Source organism: Ranitomeya imitator, chromosome 3 (genome assembly GCF_032444005.1).
Source record: "Ranitomeya imitator isolate aRanImi1 chromosome 3, aRanImi1.pri, whole genome shotgun sequence".
Classification (NCBI taxonomy): Eukaryota; Metazoa; Chordata; class Amphibia; order Anura; family Dendrobatidae; genus Ranitomeya; species Ranitomeya imitator.
Window position 1 is genome coordinate 287,993,266 of NC_091284.1, and position 26,384 is coordinate 288,019,649.

At 47.2% G+C, this 26,384-nt stretch overlaps 1 protein-coding gene across 1 annotated transcript in view; it reads right to left on the bottom strand.

Annotated features, from left to right (window-relative positions):
• Positions 1-2,948: 2,948 nt before the first annotated feature.
• FMOD (fibromodulin) overlaps positions 2,949-26,384 on the bottom strand; it is a 79,880-nt gene continuing 56,444 nt past the window's right edge. The window contains exon 3 of the mRNA XM_069756514.1: positions 2,949-5,063. Within this exon, the coding sequence (XP_069612615.1) occupies positions 4,912-5,063 (152 nt within the window). The 3' untranslated portion in view covers positions 2,949-4,911. The remainder of the gene's footprint in view (positions 5,064-26,384) is intronic.

The following is a 26,384-nucleotide window of genomic DNA, read 5'->3' on the forward strand; positions in this document are numbered from 1 at the left end:
TGGGACAGAAACCTTACTTATCCAGTGACCCATATTGCTGCAGATTGGGGCAACATACTGCGGCTGACTGCTGGTCGGGAGCTAATTAGAAATCACGGGGTCCCAGAGCAAAAGTCCTAATAGCCCTGCAAATATTATGATGACCCCAGATATAATGGAATTACATACAGTACACTGGCTCCACCTGTAGTCCCCCATATAGTACGCTGGCCCCACCTGTAGTCTCCCATATAGTGTGCTGGCCCCATCTGCAGTCCCCCATATAGTATGCTGTCCTCACCTTTAGTCCCCTATATAGTACGCCTTTCCCCACCTGTAGTCCCCCATATAGTATGCTGGCCCCACCTGTAGTCCCCCATATAGTACGTTGTCCCAACTTGTATTCCCCCATATAGTACGCTGGCCCCACCTAAAATCCCCATATAGTACACTGGCCCCACCTGTAATCCCTCATATAGTATTCAGGCCCAACCTGTATTCCCCCATATAGCACGCTGGCCCCACCTGAAATCCCCATATAGTACGCTGGCCCTACCTGTAGCTCCCCATATAGTACGCTGGCCCCACCTGTAGTCCCCCATATAGCATATTGGCCCAACCTGTAATCCCCATATAGTACTCTGGCCCCACCTGTAATCCACCATATAGTACTCTGACCGCACCTGTGTCATCCCCCAAATATTATGCTGGCCCCCACCTGTAGTCCCCCATATAGTACACTGGCCCTACCTGTCATCCCCCATATAGTATGTTGGCCCCACATGTAGTCCCCTATATAACACACACCGGCCCTACCTATCATCTCCCATATATTATGGTGGCCCCACCTGTCAACCCCCATATAGCATACTAGCCCCACCTGTCATTCCCCATGCAGTACACTGGCCCCACATGTGGTCCCCTACTTAATATTGTTTGATTTATTAATAAAAAAAGACACTCACCTCGTTCCCCGATGCCGCTGCTCTGGCTGGGCCCCAGCTGCAGTGTTACCAGGTCCCCGACTGCAGTGTAACTAGGGCCTCGGCTGCAGTGTAACTAGGGCCACGGCTGCAGTGTTACTAGGGCTGTGGCTGCAGTGTAACCAGAGCTACGGCTGCAATGGTACCAGGGCCGTGGCTGCAGGATTACCAGGGCCGTGGCAGCAGCGCTACCAGAGCCCCGGCTGCAGTGGTACCAGGGCCGCGGCTGCAGGATTACCAGTGCCGTGGCTGCAGCATTAACAGGGCCGCGGCTGTAGCATTACCAAAGACAGAGCAAAAGCTCTCTGCCCTCAGAACGCACTGACACATAACAGATTCAACGCATTCCCGGCTCCAGACACACATGCACCGCAGCGTTCAGATGATGAATGCTTGGAGTGTCCCACCCCTGTAATGCCAAAGCAGGCACCCAGCAAATTAAAGGGGCCGGCAGTTGTAAAAACAGGATGGAGGTCCCCAAAACAGTGCCACACTGCGGCCCACTGGGCAAATGCCCGGAAGGGCAAACTAGCAGTCAGGGCCTGGTGTCTGCCCCTAATTTTAGCTGTTTGGGAAGCTTTTTGTTACCCCTTAAGGTGTTGTGTATATGAGTCACCCACCAGGGCGATGGAGATACTGGGTCCGGTCGCTCTTAAAGGGGATGTCATGGTGGCTGCAACCTGGTCTGTGGCCCTGGGCGCTCACTAAAAGGGGAAAAGTCTTTAATGGGAATTTGGTAATAAAGTTTATTCATGACGCCAACTGTGGTTCTTGGTCTGAGGCACTGACGCTGCTAAAGGGGTCCTCTAGGGTGATTTGTTGCAGCAAGATGGCGATGCTTCCCACAGGTGAAGCGGGGTCCCCAGAGCTCCCAAGGTGTATGGGCAAGGATGGTGTATGCCGGCAAATAAGTGAAGGATACAAAGTTGTAAAGTCTTTACCTGGTTTACTGACAATAGCAGTCCACAGTCCAGGGTACCAGGAACAGGTGATGATATGGTCCGACTGGCCTGGAGGCAATAGTGGATCCCTCTCCCAGGTGAGGTCTGTAAGCCTTCCTACTCACACTAGCATGTGAGGTCCCTGCTGCCTGTAGCTTCCTGGAAAAGTCCTCTCCCTCCTGTCCTAAGACAGGTACCTGTATGGTTAGCAGCTTGAGCCATTTTATAGGGTCTCTATCTTGACGCAGGCTCTTCAGGTGCCTCCACCGCCTCCTCCAGGCATGGTGTGGGCAAATAACATACAGTCCTATGCCCTCCGGTTCTGCTATGTGTCCTAGAGTGCAGCACAGCCTCGGGCTCCCGGTGCCCAGCTCCTGCGCTTCGGCTCTGAGGGTGCCCGGTCACAGTTCCCATCAAAACTCCTTGCTTTCTCCACTGTGCTCCTTTCCTCAGTTGCTCCAGCACTCTCAACCCCTCGGGTTCACGTCCCTGGAGCTGCAGCTCAGTCCTGGCTGCACGGCTCCGCTGTCTGCTCTCTGTTTCAGACTTCCTTCTCTGTCCACTGTCTCTCATAAACTAACCTAACTCCTCCTCCAGACCATAAAACTTAACGCTGGGGAAGCTCCCCTGAATCCAGGTCCTGAGCTCCCCCTTCTGGCTTGGATTCAGAATGTGTTGAATGTGGGTGCGTTACCTGGTAAAGGGAATCCTCTTTGCCGCCTAGCATGATATTGCCCTCCCCAAAAGGAAGGCAACATCACTGTAACAACCAGTTACCTGGGGTGTTACATATACGTTTGGTTTGGCCTCCCATTGAATCTAATGGGGTTCGAATATGCTCTTTGAACCGTGCCCATGTGCTTTTAAATGTCAGAGCTGAATTTCAGTCCCAGCACAGCCCTGGCTGCAGATTTTCTGATCAAAAATGCAAACAGTAAATCTCTGCCATATGTGAATTTAGCTTTATATGCTTCCAGGGTTTATATTATTGAATAAACTGTGTAACATGTGAAAGCATGAAACAAAGAGATTCTTGATGCATGAATGAATAAACATATTTTTATTAAAATTGTTATATGTACATCAGCTTTAGAAAGATATATGAAGCCAGTTATACTGTGAAAAGCAGGCAATAAACATCTCAGAGCGATTCAGCATGTCTTATGCTTTTAAGTGCTGATAAAAAATAGGTCAAATGCTTGTCTTCCACATAAGAAAATGTTGGCATTTTATTGAACATACAACATTGCAAACGATATATGCCATAGAACAGACGTACACTCGACTTAGTCTCTGTTTGCACCACGCTGGCAGTGTGTTCTTGGCAAATAGGCTACGGAAGTCTACTGTTTCTATGCCAAATAGTTGCTTACATCAACAAAAGACTCCTATTTCAAAATCACTCACAGTGACCCCAATTCATCGAAGTGATTTTCTTTTCAAATCGCTTTGAAAAGTTGCAAGATTTTTGCGCAATGCAGAGTTGCACAAAAATGTAGCGACTTTTGTTAGTTTTGCCCAGCTCAACCAAAATGGACTGGGCCAGAAGTGGGTTGTGATGGGGCATGATGCCACAGTTCATTGAATTCATGATGAGCTGTAGTGCACCTTATGCCAGAAATCTTGCTCCAGTATGTGACTGGAATAAGACCTGTGATGAGGCTCACAGAGGCACGCAACACTTGTCCGATGCTCCTGATTCATTAGGAGATGTGTGCCGGCTGTGATGTATTGAGGCCAATGTGTTTCATGTTGAAAATTTTTATCGTGCAAAGTGTATTCAACTAAATATAAGGAAAGTGCATTCTAAACAGTGCGAACATAATCTTACATAGTTCTGCTTTATAAGATAAAGACACTAATTTTTTGAGTAACGTCTAACAAACTCTTTATGAACACCGCCTATACCTTCTGTTACAATTGTACGTAGCCCACTAATTCTGATTAAAGGGGTTGTTATACCTGCTCTATTCATCTGCTCACTTCTCTCCATCCTCCTGGCTTTTTGCATGTTGGGGAATGGTGTGATCCTGATGACTGACGGCAGATTAGATGCAGCGGTAGTTTTTGCACCTCAGAGGAGCATAGGGGCACTGAGACTGGATCAAATACAGCAATCTCGCCTGTCTAATCGCAGCAATTGCAAGCTCTGTAGCAAAGAGCTCGCAAGTGATGTCCTCTTTCCAAAGAAATTATAACCATTTATATGAAGGTGAGGCCAATCCTCTAAAAAAGTGTTCCTACCATACAAAGCTGAAAGCTACAGTAAGGATTCTTTCATGGTATTTCTGTTATTAAGGGGAAAGACTAAGGTAGAACCACTAGTAATTGGCCATAATATTCTATAAGTGGTGAAAATATGCAGTCACTCTATGTGATTGCAGACTTCTGAATCTTTACACTGCGCACACTGCGTGCTGTCAGGATTCTCTAGCCTGAAGAGAGCAGGCGGCCACATGATCACTAGTATGTTCTATGCATACTTCCTGCCATTTTCCGACTAGACGAGCTCTGACTTGCTCAATTTGCCTATATTGAGTGAGGCTGCACATATCTAGTGTGCAAGTGACTGTATCCCCATACTTGTAGTCACACGACGGCCTGTTCTCGGCAGCAATAACGGAGAATCCTGACAGCATGTGGTGCATGTGCTCTAAGGATTCAAAAGTCTGCAGTCACATAGAGTGACTGCAAACTTGTATCAGAAGACCAGACAACCCCTTTAAGACACTGTAACTAGATTATCTTTATGCTGCTAGATTTTTAACCTGTTAATTGAGCAATGATTGTATATCTTTGCCTTGTGTACGTATTATAGAATCTTCAAAGTAGTTTCATCAAGCTAATAATTAACCTGTTATCTTAATAATAATTCACTACTAGTCTTGCAAGAAGGTTGGTGTTCCTCTGTAGTCGAGTGCTTGCTTTGCATGTGTCGCTTCCCAGTTATTTGTGAGCAGAGAGGAATAAGTGAACTGAGAATAGAAGGCACACGCTCTCTTTGCTGGTTACATATTGATAATATCAGCATTTCGCAGGCATAATGGAGTATCTGGTGGGATATTATTACTTTCAATCTCGTTACCATCCAGGCGTAAAATTTGCAGCCGAGAGAAGGTGGTGATATCCACATGTGTGCAGAAACTTTTGACTGTAAATTCTAGAGATGAGAAAGACAAAATACTTAATATCATTGAAGGCATTGAATGCACATGAGATTAGATTCTGCAACATTTAGTGCAAGTTTGCACTCAATAAGTTTTACAACAACACACGGAAGTGTAAAGACAAAGAATTCATGTACATTAAGGAATGCTCAGGTTATTATCAAGACTTGTCATACACACAAATATGACTCTGTTTTTCTAAAAACTTTTATTTTTCAATCGGGCATAACATAGTGCTGTTATTTTTACAATTTTATTTTGTGAGAAAATAAGCTGAGGAATATGTTTCACATGAATACTATATACATTCTGCATGGCATTGCTGTACATCAGCCTTTCTCTCTTTACTGCTTGGGTCATGTACACTATATGGAGAGAATTATTGGGACACCTACACATTACACCTGCAGGAGCTTTTATGACATTCCCTTCTAAATCTGTGGATTAATATGACACTAATATTTGTATACAGCATATATAGCAATGTAAGTAATATGCCATGCATATGGAGTTGGTCCTCCAGTTTGCAGCTAAAACAGCTTCTACTTTTCTGGGAAGCCTTGGTATGAGATTTTAAAGTGTGTCTCAAGAAATGTGTGCCAATTGATCCAGCAGATTAATTTGTGAGGTCAAGCAATAATTTTGGATGAGAGGGCTGGGCTCCCAATCTCCGATTTATTTAATTGCAAAGTTTTTCTATGTGGTTAAAGTCAGAGCTCTATGTGGGCCAGTCAAGTTCTTCCTTATGGCCGCTTTACATTGTGTTTTTTGCTATGTTCATTTGTCCCATTGGGGCTAACGTCCAAACTCCCAGCAAAATGGGACTCGAGCGTGAACGCAGACGGGGCTATTAACAATAATAGTTCCAACATAGTCAACGTGTGCTCTGTCGTGCATAGTTTTCGGGCATATATGCCTACTGAACTCACTCACTAGACTACTGGTTGCCAATGGGTTGCTTAGACAGCTGGGAGTCTGATAAAGATCCCCGTGCTTGTCACTATGGAGCTCCTTCGAAACCATGCCTGTGTCCAGGCTCCAAAAGAGAGAGTGATTTTCACTATACATTCGCATGTAAAAGTTTTGACACCCCTGGGCAAAATTGCCGTTATTGTGAACAGTTAAGCAAGTTAAAGATAATACATTTCCTTTGTATTTTATTAAAAAAATATATATTTTCATCTTTTACATTTTACAAAAGGAAAAATGGGCCAATGCAAATGTTTGAGCATCCTTCATGATTAGTACCTAGTAGCACACCCTTGTGAAAGTTTCACAGCTTGTAAACACTTTTTCTAGCCAGCCAAAAGTCTTTCATTTCTTGTTTGAGGGATTTTCATCCATTTATCCTTGGGAAATTCTTCCAGGACCTTCTCTTGCATGCACTGTTATTTTGAGGTCTAGACACAGATTTTGAATGATGTTCAGATAAGGGGACTGTAAATCCTTCAGCTTCCTCCTTTTGTGGTAGTCTATTGTGGATTTTGACGTGTGTTTAAAATCATTATCCATTTGTTGAAGCCATCCTCTTTTCAACTCCAGCTTTTTTACATGAAGATGTTATGTTTGCATCAAGAATTTGTTGAAATTTCATTGAATCCATTCTTCCCTGTACCCGAGAAATGTTCCCTTTGGCATTGTTGCAACACAACCCCTAAGCATGACTGATGCACCCTCATGCTTAATTGTTGGTGAGATGTTCTTTTCCTGACCTTGTGCACCCTTTTTTCTCCACACATATCTTTGATTATCGTGGCCAAAGAGTCCTATTAAAATCTCATCGGTCAATAAGACTTGTTTCCAAAATGCATGTTCTTTTGCATAGTTCTGACTCTGAATTTTGTGTTGCGGATGATGGAGAGATTTTCTATTGATGACTCTTCCATGAGGGCCAAATTTGTGCATGTGTCTCTAAACAGAAGAACAATGTACTACAACTCCAGAGTCTGCTAAATCTTTCAGAAAGGTCTTTTGCAGTCAAGCTGGGTTTCTGATTTGACTCTCTAGCAATCCTACGAGCAGCTCTCACTGAAATTTTGGTTGGACTTCCAGACCTTATCTTGACTTCCACTGTTCCTGTTAACTGCCATTTCTTAATTAAATTTTGAACTGAGGAAAGGGCAACTTGAAAACTCTTTACTATCTTCTAATAGCCTTCTTTTGCATTGTGGGCCTCCACTATTTTCATTTTCAGAGTGTTAGGCAGTTGCTTAGAATAATCCATGGCTGCTGTTTTTTGGCGCAAGGTTAAAGGGGCTTGTTTTTTATAAAGCTGGGAATTTTGCTTCACCTGGCCTTTCCTAACGATTATAGTAAACAATCCATAATCCTAACAGGCTAATTAAGGTCTGAAACCTTGGATAAAGTTATCTGAGCACCCAAATATCCAAGGATGGCTAAACTGTTGCATCTGCCCAATTCCCTTTTTTGTAATTTTTAAAATGTAAACTATGAAAATATATATTTCTTGCCTAAAATACAAAGGAATGTGTCATCCTTACCTTTAGGCCTTTTAGAGATCTTATTATCTTCAACTTGCTTAACTGTTTACAATAACAGGAATTTTGACTGAGAGTGCCCAAGCTTTTACCTGCCACTGTATGCAGTGATGCTGTGGCATCATTGTGTATAGCACAAGTAATCACCAGACATCTTCAAGACCCCTGAAGGGACCATCAAGTACAGTGAAAAGTAAAAAAAAAAAGTTTTAACAATTATGAAAAGAAAAACTAAATAAAAATTCAACTCAAGAAAAAAATAGACATATGTGATATCCCCTCATTGAGAGAAGTCTGATCTATCAAAATATGAACATAATGAACCCGATCAGTGAATACTGTAAATTAAAAAAATCAAACACTACAAAATTGCGGGTTTTTTTGGTCACTGAAATTCCACAACAAAATGCTGTAAAGAATGATCAAAGTGTCACATCTATTGTAAAAAAATGGTGTAAAAAAAATTGACTCTTCCCAAAAAATAAGCCTTCACACAGCTAGATCGACTAAAAAATAAAAACGTTACGGGTCTCGGAAAATGGCGACACAACCCCATTTTTTTTCACCCCTAAAATAATAATAACAAAAACTGGATATGTTTGGTACCACTGTAACTAATACTGATGAGCAGAATAATATTGGATTTTTACCACAAAATGTACACCGTAAAGATTATTCCACAAAAAACAATGTCAATTTTTTTTTTCACAATTCCTTCCTACTTGGTATTCTTTTCCCATTTTCCGGTAAATTATGTTTTTAAAATTAATGGTGTCATTCAAAATTACAACTCATCCCACAAAAATCAAGCTCTCACATGTATAAGTGTACTGTGAGGGAGGAGGGAGACTCCATTTTGGATTTATTAATTCAGGCCCCATAAAATATCCAGAGATCTTCCTCCACTCCTCAAGTGGCCCCTCACCCTTGGGATAAGTACACAATTCCCAAAAGAACAGAATTTTACCATATGACCAGAGAATTATAGGCCACGTGTTAAGGTACCGTCACATTAAGCTACGCTGCAGCGATATAGACAATGATGTCGATCGCTGCAGCGTCGCTGTTTGGTCGCTGGAGAGCTGTCACACAGACAGCTCTCCAGCGACCAACGATGCCGAAGTCCCCGGGTAACCAGGGTAAACATCAGGTTACTAAGCGCAGGGCCGCGCTTAGTAACCCGATGTTTACCCTGGTTACCATTGTAAATGTAAAAAAAAACACTACATACTTACATTCCGGTGTCTGGTCACGTCCCTCGCCTTCAGCTTCCCGCACTGACTGTGAGCGTCGGCCGTAAAGCAGAGCGGTGACGTCACCACTGTGCTCTGCTTTACGGCCGGTCGCCGCTCACACCGGCGTGAATAGACACCGGAATGTAAGTATGTAGTGTTTTTTTTTTTACATTTACAATGGTAACCAGGGTAAACATCAGGTTACTAAGCGCGGCCCTGCGCTTAGTAACCCGATATTTACCCTGGTTACCAGTGAAGACATCGCTGGATCGGCGTCACACACACCGATTCAGCGATGTCAGCGGGAGATCAGCGACCAAAATAAAGTCCTGATCTTTCCCCAGCGACCAACGATCTCCCAGCAGGGGCCTGATTGTTGGTCGCTGTCACGCATAACGATTTAGTTAACGATATCGTTGCTACGTCACAAAAAGCAACGATATCGTTAACGAAATCGTTATGTGTGAAGGTACCTTTAATGAAGGCAAGGAGGAGCAGAGCTGAGATCCCCTGCTGTCTGTTGTGCAAGGCGGATTACGGATTACACATGGACCAGCAGTGTGACTTGCGAGAAATACGCAGCGGTGTTCTATAGAAAAGCCGGCAATTCAGTGCGGTGTACAGTAAAATTACACTGACAGGTTAGAATACAGGTCCTTCTCAAAAAATTAGCATATAGTGTTCAATTTCATTATTTACCATAATGTAATGATTACAATTAAACTTTCATATATTATAGATTCATTATCCACCAACTGAAATTTGTCAGGTCTTTTATTGTTTTAATACTGATGATTTTGGCATACAACTCCTGATAACCCAAAAAACCTGTCTCAATAAATTAGCATATCAAGAAAAGGTTCTCTAAACGACCTATTACCCTAATCTTCTGAATCAACTAATTAACTCTAAACACATGCAAAAGATACCTGAGGCTTTTATAAACTCCCTGCCTGGTTCATTACTCAAAACCCCCATCATGGGTAAGGGTACCGTCACACTATACGATTTACCTACGATCACGACCAGCGATATGACCTGGCCGTGATCGTAGGTAAATCGTAGTGTGGTCGCTGGGGAGCTGTCACACAGACAGCTCTCCAGTGACCAACAATGCCGAGGTCCCTGGGTAACCAGGGTAAACATCGGGTAACTAAGCGCAGGACCGTGCTTAGTTACCCGATGTTTACCCTGGTTACAAGCGTTAAACTAAAAAACAAACAAACAGCACATACTTACATTCTGGTGTCCGTCAGGTCCCTTGCAGTCTGCTTCCCGCACTCAGTGACTGCCGGCCGTAAAGTGAAAGTGAAAGCACAGCCGCTGTGCTCTGCTTTCACTTTACGGCCGGCAGTCACAGTGCGGAAAGCAGAGACGGCAAGGGACCTGACGGACACCAGAATGTAAGTATGTGCTGTTTTTTTTTTTTTAGTTTAACGCTTGTAACCAGGGTAAACATCGGGTAACTAAGCGCGGTCCTGCGCTTAGTTACCCGATGTTTACCCTGGTTACAAGCGAACGCATCGCTGGATCGCATCGCTAGATCGCTAGATGTAGAATAGCGAAGATAAATGTCCAGGGTCGGACTGGGGCACCGGGACACCGGAGAATCCTCCGGTGGGCCCCGCCCCCAGCCCCTGCCTGCCCTGCATCATGCTCATAGCGTGCACCCAGCAGTGCCCACGTTATTGTATCGCCGGCACCGCAGCTCCTTCACATCACCTGCTGCCGCTGCCATTCCTCTGCCAGAAGAGCGGTGTGTGCAGAGTGCCGACCCTCAATACAGCCAGCAGTCAGAGGAACAGCTGACTGTGAGGCTGAGAGCAGACCGCACACAGCTCACCCACAGTCACCTGTTTCCTGTGCTGCGTGTAACTCTGCTCCTCTTCCACAAAGCCCTGGGCAGCAGTGTAAACGCTTGACCCTGGTATTGTCGAAGCCTCTTGGGAAAGAGGGAGATACCCCCTACTGACACTCTTACCATCCCTTACCTTTTTTCCCCCAGCGCGACCACCCGAACCCCTTCTCCCAATTAAGACAGAGACAAGAGTTTCTTTGGAATTATGTAGGCCACAGCAGCCTGTTTATTAAACAAAAACAACGGTTAACAATTAATGTAAAAGCATACATTTCAAAACTAGGGGAAGTCCTTGGAGCCCAAAAGAATCTGGTGATTTTAACCATATCGTGAACATGACTCAAACCATATTTTACTCCCAGCCGTTGTAAGCCTGGCTCGGGAGCACCAAAAACCCCGCAAGAGGGTTCACTGTTCGCGGTAAAAACATGAGATCCGACCACCCCTGCCGGAACTCCCCACCACCAATCACCAGATCCAAAACATAATAAACTTCAGAACAGAGGAGCCATATACCTATGGACCCCCCAAACCAATTTCCACCAACTCCAAGGACTCCCCCCAACCGCCACAACGAGAGGCCTTTGAAAACCTTAAAGGCCCGAGACCCCACCCGACCGAAAAGCTATGGCCTTCTCAATGCCCTCCTGTAACCCGAGAGCCCAAAAATCCATTCCTACAGCATTCAAATGCACGCCGTCCGCCAACCAATACTCCCCATTTCCAGATTCCAATTCAAAATGTCTGACCGCCGCACCCCCATTCCTAACCACAAAGGCAGACACCGCCCTGTTCACCTTTATGCGGGCCTTATCAATTTTTTGCAAAGACCGCATGTGCTTCCACCGTTTCCGCGGCACGATTTCGGACCAGACGACAGTGAATCCCGGGTACAAAACCCACAAACGTAAACAGTCCTGTTTGATGTCTCTAACCAACTCCCGAAAAGGTCGGACCCCAAGATCGTTACCCCCCACGTGCAAAACCAAAACGTCGGGAGCTCTGTCCAGTCTCACACTGTTCTGGATTTCCCGCAACACGCGATTCCAGGCCATACCCCGAAAACCGAGCCACCGGATGACTGCGACGCTTCGATCAAATCCGAGTTGCCTGCCCTCCGTCCGAACATCGGCTCGCAGAGCTCCCCAGTGCACGTACGAGTGTCCAAGAATCCACACCAATAAACCTTGGTGACCTGGAAAACAAACACAAACTTAACAACTGTCCCCTACTGCAGCAAAACGCTCCATAAAGCCTATAAAACCCCATCGACCACCCCCTGTGGCCGCACATAACTTCTAAAGCGGTTGGAGCGCCACCTACCGATCCTACGAATGGCGGAATCCTCCAATCCCCCAATTGCCGCTTCAGTTGCGGCACCTATCCGAAAGGAGTGAGGGGCGAAACAAGCCCCATCCAACCCCACCGAGGAAATCGCCTTTTTGAAAACCGCCGTGAACTGGTATCGAGACAAGCAGGAACCATCCTGGTGACATAACAATGCCCCATCCCGCTTAGGCTGCAGGCCCCAAAAGTTGCTAAGGCAAGAGACTGGACACATAACGGACCCCGCAACTGAGCCCACCACAATTCTGCTGCCCCGCCCCTCCTGATCCGACTTTGACCTTCGCAACCATAACTCCACCTGGCCCCCAGCCAACAATACGTCCCTGGCCAATAAACCCCCCGGCCCTTTTTTGTTTGGTGCCACCAACTCTCCTACTCTAAAGGCCCCAAAAAAGGCCAATGAAAAGGCCAGCCGAAATAAACAAAGCTCAAAAAAAACTAAGAACACAGTGATGACAATGCTTCGCCCAATTTTTCCAAAACGTTAAAAGACACCGGCCTCCTAGAATCTCCTAAAACCTCTTACGGCCCTCTGCACCAAAAAGGACTTGGTGATATCGTCCTGACCCCGCAATTTGCAACCAAAGGCCAGGGCCGCCATGACTCTTGACACTTTTGCGGGAGACCAACCCGCTGATGCCCCCCGGCTCAACCATGACAACAGGATCCCGATCTGATCCTGGTAGCTCCACCCACCAGATTCCGCTGCTAGCAAAAACTCCCACTCCCGCCAAGTTGCCTGATAAGCCTCCCAGGTTCTGGGAGCCAACGACGCCTTAATCAATGCCTGAGCGTCCCGGACACCGCTAGCCAAAGTTCTGGAGGGCACTCCAAACCGACCATCTCCGCCTCCGGGGCCAATGACCGAAAACGATCGAACTGCAAACGAGAAAGAGAGTCAGCGATGGAGTTATGAACTCCCGGCACATGCGACGCTGTGACATGCGCGTTCAAATTCAAACACAACAGCACCAAACGCCGTAACACACAAACCACCGGCGGCGAAGATGCAGACAAACTATTAATCGCGCAAACCACCCCCATGTTATCGCAACGAAAACGAACACGCCTGTTCCGAAAATTATCTTGCCACAAGTGCACCGCTACCAAAATAGGGAAAATCTCCAGGAGAGCAATGTTACGAACTAAACCAGTAGAAATCCAACTCGCAGGCCACTTTGCCGCGCACCATTGCCCTTGGAAATATGCTCCAAAACCCGAACCTCCGGCTGCGTCAGTGAATAATTCCAACGACTCGTTGTCAATCACGCCCGCCATAAACAACGACCTACCATTATATGACTTCAGGAACTCACTCCACACTGCCAAATCCTCCTTGTGCTCAGCTAATAACCGCACAAAATGGTGAGGAGCCTTAACTCCCGCCGTAGCGCTAGCCAACCTCCTAGAAAAAACTCGCCCCATTGGCATGACTCGACAAGCGAAATTAAGCTTACCGAGCAGAGATTGCAGGTCTCGCAAAGGCACCTTACGCAGGCGACCAGTTCGCACAACGTCTTCCCGCAGGCCCGTCAATTTGTCCTCAGGCAAACGAAACTCCCACCGCACGGTATCGATGACTATGCCTAAGAAACACAAGCACGTACTCGGGCCTTCCGTCTTACCCGGTGCCAGCGGGACCCCGAACCGCGAAGCCACCCATTCAATCGCATTCAAAATCCTTGCACAGCAATCGGACTCCGCCGGGCCGATGCACAAAAAATCGTCTAGGTAGTGTAGGACCGCATCGCAACCAGACACGTCCCGTACCACCCATTCCAAAAAGGAACTAAACGCCTCGAACAGAGCACAAGACAGCGAACAACCCATGGGCAAACATCTGTCAACAAAAATTTTTTTCTCTCAAAAACATCCAAGAAGTCTAACGCTAGACGGATGAACCGGCAACAATCGAAAAGCGGCTTCTATGTCCGTCTTTGCCAACAGGGCACCTTTTTCGCATCTCTGCACCCAAGCTACCGCTTCATCAAACGATGCGTAAACCACCGAGCACAAATCAGGATCAATGCCGTCGTTCACCGACCTACCCTTAGGATACGACAGGTGCTGGATAAGGCGAAATTTTCCCGCTTCCTTCTTAGGGACCACCCCCAGAGGGGAAACAACTAAGTCCTCAAACGGAGCATGGTCAAAAGGGCCAGCCATGCGGCCCAAAGCCACCTCCTTACGTAACTTCTCTGAAACCACCTCAGAGTGTAACAAGGCTGAATGCAGATTTTTCCTAACAACGGGAACCACAAAAGGAGGTGCTGGAATAACAAAACCTTCCGTAAAACCGGACAGTAACAGTACCGCCTTTTCCTTATCCGGGTACCTACTTAGATAAGGGACCATCCTTTCCACCATCACCGGAGTCTCCCCCATGGGAATTACCTGGACCTGCTTTTGCCTTGCCCTTCTTAAAGCATTTTGCGGCTCCGTGGGAGGAACCACTGCAGTGGGAGCACAAATGTTTAAATCTACAATTGCTTCCAAATTTGCACTGTCCCTCATTAAATTGCCAGCAGACACCCAACTTCTGTCCTCCTGCCTGACCGGCGTTGCCTGAGGAGCTCCCTGCACCGGACTGAGATCCATGGCCGGACCCACCGGCCCCCCCTTGAAAGGGATGGCCGAACTTGTACTGCGCCATCACGCGCAACCAGAGACCAATATCTTTCTGGTCCCACCTAATAGCCGGCCGCACAGCTTTTCTCTGCCTAAACTGCTCATCGTATCTCAGCAACGCCTGACCGCCATACACCCTATGAGCCTCACTGATGGAATCCATGTAGCAAAATAGCCCCGAGCAATTCTCCGGAGCCTTCTCGCCAATAACACTGGCCAAAATGGCAAAAGCTTGAAGCCAATTAGCAAAAGTCTGGGGAATCAAACGCCAACGCCGCTTTTCTTCCTCCTCCTTTTTTAAATCCTCCTTCTTCCCCTTGTCAATGTTAAATTTCTCCAAGGGGAGCAGTGAAAAAATTTCCACGTACTCATCCTTACTAATCTTTTCCCTGACCTCTTTCTTAAGATGCGCCCCCAACGGGCCCTCAAAACACACGTATACCTCGCCGTGCGCCCTATCATCTAAGTGGACCCTACACTCCTTCTCCTTCTCAGTCTGCACAGAAACCGAAACTGGCTCCGCAACCTCGGCCTGCGCTGCTGCCGCACTAACCGGACTCCGTGTTACACCAGACCAAGCACCCAAAAAACCCTGCGGAGCCACATCACGATCCAATCTAGCTAGCAGGTTCTGCACATTAACCAAAAGCTCCCGCACCCCTGCCGCTTCACCGCCGCCTGCTACCCCTGCCGCAGCTACGCCGCTAAGCGCTCCCTGACCACCACTAAACGCAGGCGCACTAGCATCATAAGAACAAGCACGAGACACAGACGCATACTCACCGGGCTGCAAGGGATCTGTGGTCCCTCCAGCCGGAGTGCTGGTATCCGGACGTCCACGAACGGCCCAATCCGCCACCGACCCGTCCAACGATGTGCCTTGGAGGTGTCCGTCAGACCCGCTGCTCCCGGACGCAGCTGGCCCGTGGGACACTGGATTCGGACTCCACGCGATGGGGGGAGACGCCGCCTGGACCGGCGAGGGCACATCTTGCTGACCGGCGCCAGCCGCAGTCCAGGCCGCCGTAAGAGGCTGTCCGCTCCAAGGCCCTGGAGCAGGGGGACCCACCGCCACTGTAGTAGGGGCCGACCCAGCGCCGTCCTACCTCGGGCCGCCCGCCCCGCTTCCATCCACCGCTCCTCTGGGCCCCGCTCTCACCGCCGAGGCAGGCCGCGCGGCGGAACCGGCACCGCCGCGGCCTCCCGCTGCTCTAGGCCCCAAGCGCTGCCCGGCGCGTCTTGGCTCCGCCCCCACCGCACCACGAGGTGAGGGCCTAGCAACCGCCGCTGCGCCCCCCCTGGCAGTCGGATTCCTCCCAGGCTGGGGCCTACTCGCCGCTGCTCTTACCGGCGCCCGGCCTGGAGGGTCCCGGGAGGGGCTCCTACGCCTGTGGGGGGCGCTAGGCCCAGGATCCGGCGATAGGCGCTCGGGGGGCCGTGTCCGCCGAGCCCGCCGATCAAGATGGGGGACCGCCGGCGGGGATCCGCTGCCGCCGGCGCCGCCGTCCAGCAGGTGGGCCACCTGCGCCTCCAGCCATCCGGGAGGCCGAGAGGCTGCAGCCGCCCTCAGGCTCTGCAGCACAGCGTCCACACCTGACATGCTGCTGCTTTCAGTGCTGGTGAGCGGGAACTGACCGGCCCCCGCCCCCTGACACTTCCCTAACCCTCTCTTCCACTATCTCCCCCGCCCCCTATACTGTTAACCCTTTCAGCCCCACCCCCTCCTCTCCAACCCATTGTCATGCTGGCCTTCGCTTAGCTGTGGGGGGGAGAGGGCGGCTCGCTCCGGCCTTTCCTGATTGGCTGTAATTCAGCCAATCAGCGTTAGTTTTCTTTGTGTGAACTCACAGCACAGCTCAGGCAAGGAGCTGTGCTGTGATTGGTCAGAAGTCCTACTACCCAAGCAGCAGTGGAGCAGAGGGAGTCTGATGGCTGCAGTCAGTGTGACTGTAAGTAAATAACTGTATGATGCCGGCACCCTGAGTAGAGGCAGTGAGGGGAGGGGGCCCCATGCATCCTATAGGTGACATGGGGAGGGGGCCCACAGTGATATTCTAATTTTCTTGTGGGCCCCCTCCCCTATTGTGTCAACCATCTCTATTTTAGGGTATGTGCACACGTATTCTGGGTCCACTGCGGATTTTTCTGCAGTGGATTTGATAAATCCGCAGTGGAAAACAGCTGCGGATTTATCGCGTTTTTTCTGCGTTTTCCACTGCGGTTTTTCAACTGCGGTTTTACATAAAGGCAGTTGTAAAACCGCTGCGGAAAACGCAGAAAGAAGTGACATGCAGAATGTAAACCGCTGTGTTTCTGCGCGTTTTTTTCCGCAGCATGGGCACAGCGTTTTCTGTTTCCCATAGGTTTACATGGTACTGTAAACGCATGGGAAACTTCTGCTGACCCGCAGCTGCGGAAACGCTGCGGATCCGCAGCAAAATCCGCATCGTGTGCACATACCCTTACTGTGGCTCCCCTTTCACTCTCTGAGCAGGCCCATAGGAAATTAGAGGTGAAATAGTGGGGGAGGGGGCCACAGGAAAATAGAGGTGAAACAGTGGGGGAGGGGGCCCATAGGATATTGGGTGACACAGTGGTGACGGGGGTCCTCAGGTGATTAACACCTTTACGACATCAGCCTTACATGTATGGCACGTGTTAAATGCCAGTGTCAATCTCTGACTGCAGCATATAACACATGCCAGCATGCGTGCGTATCATTCTCTCACGCATTGGTGCCCATGAGGTGATCGTGGGTCGCCGATGGGTTTTAATGACAGCCAGGGGTCTTCTTCTTGTAGCTGAGCTCTAAAGGAGACCATAATTTCTTCTATATGCAGGGATGCTGTGGCATCACTGTATATAATAGCACATGCGATCGGATGATCGCATCTTCGTGTCCTCTAAGGCTATGTGCACATGTTACGGATTAGGCTTAGGAATTTCTGGTACGGATTCTGCCTCTCCTGGCAGAAAACACACCTGCGGATTTGTCGCATTTTTTTGTGCGGTTCCGCAGCGTTTTTTGTGCGTTTTTGCTGCGGTTTTCTTGTGGATTTGCTGCGGTTTTTACCCCTGCGGTTTTCTATAATGGAATGGGTACAAAAACGCTGCCGGTGACATGCTACTTCTTTTAAACTGCAGCGTTTCCGCAGCAGATTTTCCACAAAGTGTGCACAGCATTTTTTTTTCTCATTGATTTACATTGTACTGTAAATCAATTGCAGATCTGCAGCATTTCTGCACTGCAAAAAACGCTGCAGATCCGCAGAGAATTTGCAACGTGTGCACATAGCCTAAGGGGGCTAACTGTACCAGTGAAAGGTAAAAAGAAAATAAAAAAATTCCTAAAAGTTCAAATCACCCTTTTTATCCCATTGAAAATAAATATATTTTAAAAATAAAAAACAACAAATATTTGGTATTGCTAGGTTCAGAAAAGTCCGATCGATCAAACTATAAAAACAATTAACTTGATCAGAAAACACAGTAAAAAGAAACAAATGCCAAATGTCCTTTTTTCTGTTCGCCACAATTCCACAAGCTATAACAAATGATGAAAACATTACATCTATCCCAAAATCGTACTAATAAAAACAATGTCTCGCCCCCAACAGAAAGCTTCCCTGTGTGCAATAAAATACGCAGCAGTCGCCGTCTTCTGCCGCTGTGTCGTTGCTTGTGTCTTCATTGCAGTGGAATATGGCCACCGGTAAGTATTTTACTACACACACTGGACCTACATTACTGCTCTCATGTGTGGTGTAGTATATAGAGGATCTGTCAGTTCTCCTGTGTGGTGTAGTATATAGAGGATCTGTCAGCTCTCCTGTGTGGTGTAGTATATAGAGGATCTGTCGGCTATCCTGTGTGGTGTAGTATATAGAGGATCTGTCGGCTATCCTGTGTGGTGTAGTACATAGAGGATCTGTCAGCTCTCCTGTGTGGTGTAGTATATAGAGGATCTGTCAGCTCTCCTGTGTGGTGTAGTATATAGAGGATCTGTCGGCTCTCCTGTGTGGTGTAGTATATAGAGGATCTGTCAGTTCTCCTGTGTGGTGTAGTATATAGAGGATCTGTCAGCTCTCCTGTGTGGTGTAGTATATAGAGGATCTGTCCCCTCTCCTGTGTGGTGCAGTATATAGAGGATCTGTCAGCTCTCCTGTGCGGTGTAGTATATAGAGGATCTGTCAGCTCTCCTGTGTGGTGTAGTATATAGAGGATCTGTCGGCTCTCATGTGTGGTGTAGTATATAGAGGATCTGTCAGCTCTACTGTGTGGTGTAGTATATAGAGGATCTGTCAGCTCTCCTGTGTGGTGTAGTATATAGAGGATCTGTCGGCTCTCCTGTGTGGTGTAGTATATAGAGGATCTGTCGTCTCTCCTGTGTGGTGTAGTATATAGAGGATCTGTCAGTTCTCCTGTGTGGTGTAGTATATAGAGGATCTGTCAGCTCTCCTGTGTGGTGTAGTATGTAGAGGATCTGTCAGCTCTACTGTGTGGTGTAGTATATAGAGGATCTGTCAGCTCTCCTGTGTGGTGTAGTATATAGAGGATCTGTCAGCTCTCCTGTGTGGTGTAGTATATAGAGGATCTGTCAGCTCTCCTGTGTGGTGTAGAATATAGAGGATCTGTCAGTTCTCCTGTGTGGTGTAGTATATAGAGGATCTGTCAGTTCTCCTGTGTGGTGTAGTATATAGAGGATCTGTCAGCTCTCCTGTGTGGTGTAGTATATAGAGGATCTGTCAGCTCACCTGTGTGGTGTAGTATATAGAGGATCTGTCAGCTCTCCTGTGTGCTGTAGCATATAGAGGATCTGTCAGCTCTCCTGTGTGGTGTAGTATATAGAGGATCTGTCAGCTCTCCTGTGTGGTTTAGTATATAGAGGATCTGTCAGCTCTCCTGTGTGGTGTAGTATATAGAGGATCTGTCAGCTCTCCCATGTGGTGTAGTATATAGAGGATCTGTCAGCTCTCCTGTGTGCTGTAGTATATAGAGGATCTGTCAGCTCTCCTGTGTGGTGTAGTATATAGAGGATCTGTCAGCTCTCCTGTGTGGTGTAGTATATAGAGGATCTGTCAGCTCTCCTGTGTGGTGTAGTATATAGAGGATCTGTCAGCTCTCCTGTGGGGTGTAGTATATAGAGGATCTGTCAGTTCTCCTGTGTGGTGTAGTATATAGAGGATCTGTCAGCTCTCCTGTGTAGTGTAGTATATAGAGGATCTGTCAGCTCTCCCATGTGGTGTAGTATATAGAGGATCTGTCAGCTCTCATGTGTGGTGTAGTATATAGAGGATCTGTCAGCTCTCCTGTGTGGTGTAGTATATAGAGGATCTGTCAGTTCACCTGTGTGGTGTAGTATATAGAGGATCTGTCAGCTCTCCTGTGTAGTGTAGTATATAGAGGATCTGTCAGCTCTCCCATGTGGTGTAGTATATAAAGGATCTGTCAGCTCTCATGTGTGGTGTAGTATATAGAGGATCTGCCAACTCTCCTGTGTGGTGTAGTATATAGAGGATCTGTCCCCTCTCCTGTGTGGTGTAGTATATAGAGGATCTGTCAGCTCTCCTGTGTGGTGTAGTATATAGAGGATCTGTCAGCTCTCCTGTGCGGTGTAGTATATAGAGGATCTGTCAGCTCTCCTGTGTGGTGTAGTATATAGAGGATCTGTCGGCTCTCATGTGTGGTGTAGTATATAGAGGATCTGTCAGCTCTCCTGTGTGGTGTAGTATATAGAGGATCTGTCAGCTCTCCTGTGTGGTGTAGTATATTGAGGATCTGTCGGCTCTCGTGTGGTGTAGTATATAGAGGATCTGTCGGCTCTCCTGTGTGGTGTAGTATATAGAGGATCTGTCAGTTCTCCTGTGTGGTGTAGTATATAGAGGATCTGTCAGCTCTCCTGTGTGGTGTAGTATGTAGAGGATCTGTCAGCTCTCCTGTGTGGTGTAGTATATAGAGGATCTGTCAGCTCTACTGTGTGGTGTAGTATATAGAGGATCTGTCAGCTCTCCTGTGTGGTGTAGTATGTAGAGGATCTGTCGGCTCTCCTGTGTGGTGTAGTATATAGAGGATCTGTCGGCTCTCCTGTGTGGTGTAGTATATAGAGGATCTGTCAGTTCTCCTGTGTGGTGTAGTATATAGAGGATCTGTCAGCTCTCCTGTGTGGTGTAGTATGTAGAGGATCTGTCAGCTCTCCTGTGTGGTGTAGTATATAGAGGATCTGTCAGCTCTCCTGTGTGGTGGAGTATATAGAGGATCTGTCAGCTCTCCTGTGTGGTGTAGTATATAGAGGATCTGTCAGCTCTCCTGTGTGGTGTAGAATGTAGAGGATCTGTCAGTTCTCCTGTGTGGTGTAGTATATAGAGGATCTGTCAGTTCTCCTGTGTGGTGTAGTATATAGAGGATCTGTCAGCTCTCCTGTGTGGTGTAGTATATAGAGGATCTGTCAGCTCTCCTGTGTGGTGTAGTATATAGAGGATCTGTCAGCTCTCCTGTGTGGTGTAGTATATAGAGGATCTGTCAGCTCTCCTGTGTGGTGTAGTATATAGAGGATCTGTCAGCTCTCCTGTGTGGTGTAGTATATAGAGGATCTGTCAGCTCTCCTGTGTGGTGTAGTATATAGAGGATCTGTCAGCTCTCCTGTGTGGTGTAGTATATAGAGGATCTGTCAGCTCTCCTGTGTGGTGTAGTATATAGAGGATCTGTCAGCTCTCCTGTGTGGTGTAGTATATAGAGGATCTGTCAGCTCTCCTGTGTGGTGTAGTATATAGAGGATCTGTCAGCTCTCCTGTGTGGTGCAGTATATAGAGAATCTGTCAGTTCTCCTGTGTGGTGTAGTATATAGAGGATCTGTCAGCTCTCCTGTGTGGTGTAGTATATAGAGGATCTGTCAGCTCTCCTGTGTGGTGTAGTATATAGAGGATCTGTCAGCTCTCCTGTGTAGTGTAGTATATAGAGGATCTGTCAGCTCTCCCATGTGGTGTAGTATATAGAGGATCTGTCAGCTCTCATGTGTGGTGTAGTATATAGAGGATCTGTCAACTCTCCTGTGTGGTGTAGTATATAGAGGATCTGTCCCCTCTCCTGTGTGGTGTAGTATATAGAGGATCTGTCAGCTCTCCTGTGTGGTGTAGTATATAGAGGATCTGTCAGCTCTCCTGTGCGGTGTAGTATATAGAGGATCTGTCAGCTCTCCTGTGTGGTGTAGTATATAGAGGATCTGTCGGCTCTCATGTGTGGTGTAGTATATAGAGGATCTGTCAGCTCTCCTGTGTGGTGTAGTATATAGAGGATCGGTCAGCTCTCCTGTGTGGTGTAGTATATTGAGTATCTGTCGGCTCTCATGTGTGGTGTAGTATATAGAGGATCTGTCGGCTCTCCTGTGTGGTGTAGTATATAGAGGATCTGTCAGTTCTCCTGTGTGGTGTAGTATATAGAGGATCTGTCAGCTCTCCTGTGTGGTGTAGTATGTAGAGGATCTGTCAGCTCTCCTGTGTGGTGTAGTATATAGAGGATCTGTCAGCTCTACTGTGTGGTGTAGTATATTGAGGATCTGTCGGCTCTCATGTGTGGTGTAGTATATAGAGGATCTGTCAGCTCTCCTGTGTGGTGTAGTATATAGAGGATCGGTCAGCTCTCCTGTGTGGTGTAGTATATTGAGTATCTGTCGGCTCTCATGTGTGGTGTAGTATATAGAGGATCTGTCGGCTCTCCTGTGTGGTGTAGTATATAGAGGATCTGTCAGCTCTCATGTGTGGTGTAGTATATAGAGGATCTGTCAGCTCTCCTGTGTGGTGTAGTATATAGAGGATCTGTCAGTTCACCTGTGTGGTGTAGTATATAGAGGATCTGTCAGCTCTCCTGTGTAGTGTAGTATATAGAGGATCTGTCAGCTCTCCCATGTGGTGTAGTATATAAAGGATCTGTCAGCTCTCATGTGTGGTGTAGTATATAGAGGATCTGCCAACTCTCCTGTGTGGTGTAGTATATAGAGGATCTGTCCCCTCTCCTGTGTGGTGTAGTATATAGAGGATCTGTCAGCTCTCCTGTGTGGTGTAGTATATAGAGGATCTGTCAGCTCTCCTGTGCGGTGTAGTATATAGAGGATCTGTCAGCTCTCCTGTGTGGTGTAGTATATAGAGGATCTGTCGGCTCTCATGTGTGGTGTAGTATATAGAGGATCTGTCAGCTCTCCTGTGTGGTGTAGTATATAGAGGATCTGTCAGCTCTCCTGTGTGGTGTAGTATATTGAGGATCTGTCGGCTCTCGTGTGGTGTAGTATATAGAGGATCTGTCGGCTCTCCTGTGTGGTGTAGTATATAGAGGATCTGTCAGTTCTCCTGTGTGGTGTAGTATATAGAGGATCTGTCAGCTCTCCTGTGTGGTGTAGTATGTAGAGGATCTGTCAGCTCTCCTGTGTGGTGTAGTATATAGAGGATCTGTCAGCTCTACTGTGTGGTGTAGTATATAGAGGATCTGTCAGCTCTCCTGTGTGGTGTAGTATGTAGAGGATCTGTCGGCTCTCCTGTGTGGTGTAGTATATAGAGGATCTGTCGGCTCTCCTGTGTGGTGTAGTATATAGAGGATCTGTCAGTTCTCCTGTGTGGTGTAGTATATAGAGGATCTGTCAGCTCTCCTGTGTGGTGTAGTATGTAGAGGATCTGTCAGCTCTCCTGTGTGGTGTAGTATATAGAGGATCTGTCAGCTCTCCTGTGTGGTGGAGTATATAGAGGATCTGTCAGCTCTCCTGTGTGGTGTAGTATATAGAGGATCTGTCAGCTCTCCTGTGTGGTGTAGAATGTAGAGGATCTGTCAGTTCTCCTGTGTGGTGTAGTATATAGAGGATCTGTCAGTTCTCCTGTGTGGTGTAGTATATAGAGGATCTGTCAGCTCTCCTGTGTGGTGTAGTATATAGAGGATCTGTCAGCTCTCCTGTGTGGTGTAGTATATAGAGGATCTGTCAGCTCTCCTGTGTGGTGTAGTATATAGAGGATCTGTCAGCTCTCCTGTGTGGTGTAGTATATAGAGGATCTGTCAGCTCTCCTGTGTGGTGTAGTATATAGAGGATCTGTCAGCTCTCCTGTGTGGTGTAGTATATAGAGGATCTGTCAGCTCTCCTGTGTGGTGTAGTATATAGAGGATCTGTCAGCTCTCCTGTGTGGTGTAGTATATAGAGGATCTGTCAGCTCTCCTGTGTGGTGTAGTATATAGAGGATCTGTCAGCTCTCCTGTGTGGTGTAGTATATAGAGGATCTGTCAGCTCTCCTGTGTGGTGCAGTATATAGAGAATCTGTCAGTTCTCCTGTGTGGTGTAGTATATAGAGGATCTGTCAGCTCTCCTGTGTGGTGTAGTATATAGAGGATCTGTCAGCTCTCCTGTGTGGTGTAGTATATAGAGGATCTGTCAGCTCTCCTGTGTAGTGTAGTATATAGAGGATCTGTCAGCTCTCCCATGTGGTGTAGTATATAGAGGATCTGTCAGCTCTCATGTGTGGTGTAGTATATAGAGGATCTGTCAACTCTCCTGTGTGGTGTAGTATATAGAGGATCTGTCCCCTCTCCTGTGTGGTGTAGTATATAGAGGATCTGTCAGCTCTCCTGTGTGGTGTAGTATATAGAGGATCTGTCAGCTCTCCTGTGCGGTGTAGTATATAGAGGATCTGTCAGCTCTCCTGTGTGGTGTAGTATATAGAGGATCTGTCGGCTCTCATGTGTGGTGTAGTATATAGAGGATCTGTCAGCTCTCCTGTGTGGTGTAGTATATAGAGGATCGGTCAGCTCTCCTGTGTGGTGTAGTATATTGAGTATCTGTCGGCTCTCATGTGTGGTGTAGTATATAGAGGATCTGTCGGCTCTCCTGTGTGGTGTAGTATATAGAGGATCTGTCAGTTCTCCTGTGTGGTGTAGTATATAGAGGATCTGTCAGCTCTCCTGTGTGGTGTAGTATGTAGAGGATCTGTCAGCTCTCCTGTGTGGTGTAGTATATAGAGGATCTGTCAGCTCTACTGTGTGGTGTAGTATATTGAGGATCTGTCGGCTCTCATGTGTGGTGTAGTATATAGAGGATCTGTCAGCTCTCCTGTGTGGTGTAGTATATAGAGGATCGGTCAGCTCTCCTGTGTGGTGTAGTATATTGAGTATCTGTCGGCTCTCATGTGTGGTGTAGTATATAGAGGATCTGTCGGCTCTCCTGTGTGGTGTAGTATATAGAGGATCTGTCAGTTCTCCTGTGTGGTGTAGTATATAGAGGATCTGTCAGCTCTCCTGTGTGGTGTAGTATGTAGAGGATCTGTCAGCTCTCCTGTGTGGTGTAGTATATAGAGGATCTGTCAGCTCTACTGTGTGGTGTAGTATATTGAGGATCTGTCGGCTCTCATGTGTGGTGTAGTATATAGAGGATCTGTCGGCTCTCCTGTGTGGTGTAGTATATAGAGGATCTGTCAGTTCTCCTGTGTGGTGTAGTATATAGAGGATCTGTCAGCTCTCCTGTGTGGTGTAGTATGTAGAGGATCTGTCAGCTCTCCTGTGTGGTGTAGTATATAGAGGATCTGTCAGCTCTACTGTGTGGTGTAGTATATAGAGGATCTGTCAGCTCTCCTGTGTGGTGTAGTATATAGAGGATCTGTCGGCTCTCCTGTGTGGTGTAGTATATAGAGGATCTGTCGGCTCTCCTGTGTGGTGTAGTATACAGAGGATCTGTCAGTTCTCCTGTGTGGTGTAGTATATAGAGGATCTGTCAGCTCTCCTGTGTGGTGTAGTATGTAGAGGATCTGTCAGCTCTCCTGTGTGGTGTAGTATATAGAGGATCTGTCAGCTCTCCTGTGTGGTGTAGTATATAGAGGATCTGTCAGCTCTCCTGTGTGGTGTAGTATATAGAGGATCTGTCAGCTCTCCTGTGTGGTGTAGAATGTAGAGGATCTGTCAGTTCTCCTGTGTGGTGTAGTATATAGAGGATCTGTCAGTTCTCCTGTGTGGTGTAGTATATAGAGGATCTGTCAGCTCTCCTGTGTGGTGTAGTATATAGAGGATCTGTCAGCTCACCTGTGTGGTGTAGTATATAGAGGATCTGTCAGCTCTCCTGTGTGCTGTAGCATATAGAGGATCTGTCAGCTCTCCTGTGTGGTGTAGTATATAGAGGATCTGTCAGCTCTCCTGTGTGGTTTAGTATATAGAGGATCTGTCAGCTCTCCTGTGTGGTGTAGTATATAGAGGATCTGTCAGCTCTCCCGTGTGGTGTAGTATATAGAGGATCTGTCAGCTCTCCTGTGTGCTGTAGTATATAGAGGATCTGTCAGCTCTCCTGTGTGGTGTAGTATATAGAGGATCTGTCAGCTCTCCTGTGTGGTGTAGTATATAGAGGATCTGTCAGCTCTCCTGTGTGGTGTAGTATATAGAGGATCTGTCAGCTCTCCTGTGTGGTGTAGTATATAGAGGATCTGTCAGTTCTCCTGTGTGGTGTAGTATATAGAGGATCTGTCAGCTCTCCTGTGTGGTGTAGTATATAGAGGATCTGTCAGCTCTCCTGTGTGGTGTAGTATATAGAGGATCTGTCAGCTCTCCTGTGTAGTGTAGTATATAGAGGATCTGTCAGCTCTCCCATGTGGTGTAGTATATAGAGGATCTGTCAGCTCTCATGTGTGGTGTAGTATATAGAGGAACTGTCAGCTCTCCTGTGTGGTGTAGTATATAGAGGATCTGTCAGCTCTCCTGTGTGGTGTAGTATATAGAGGATCTGTCAGCTCTCCTGTG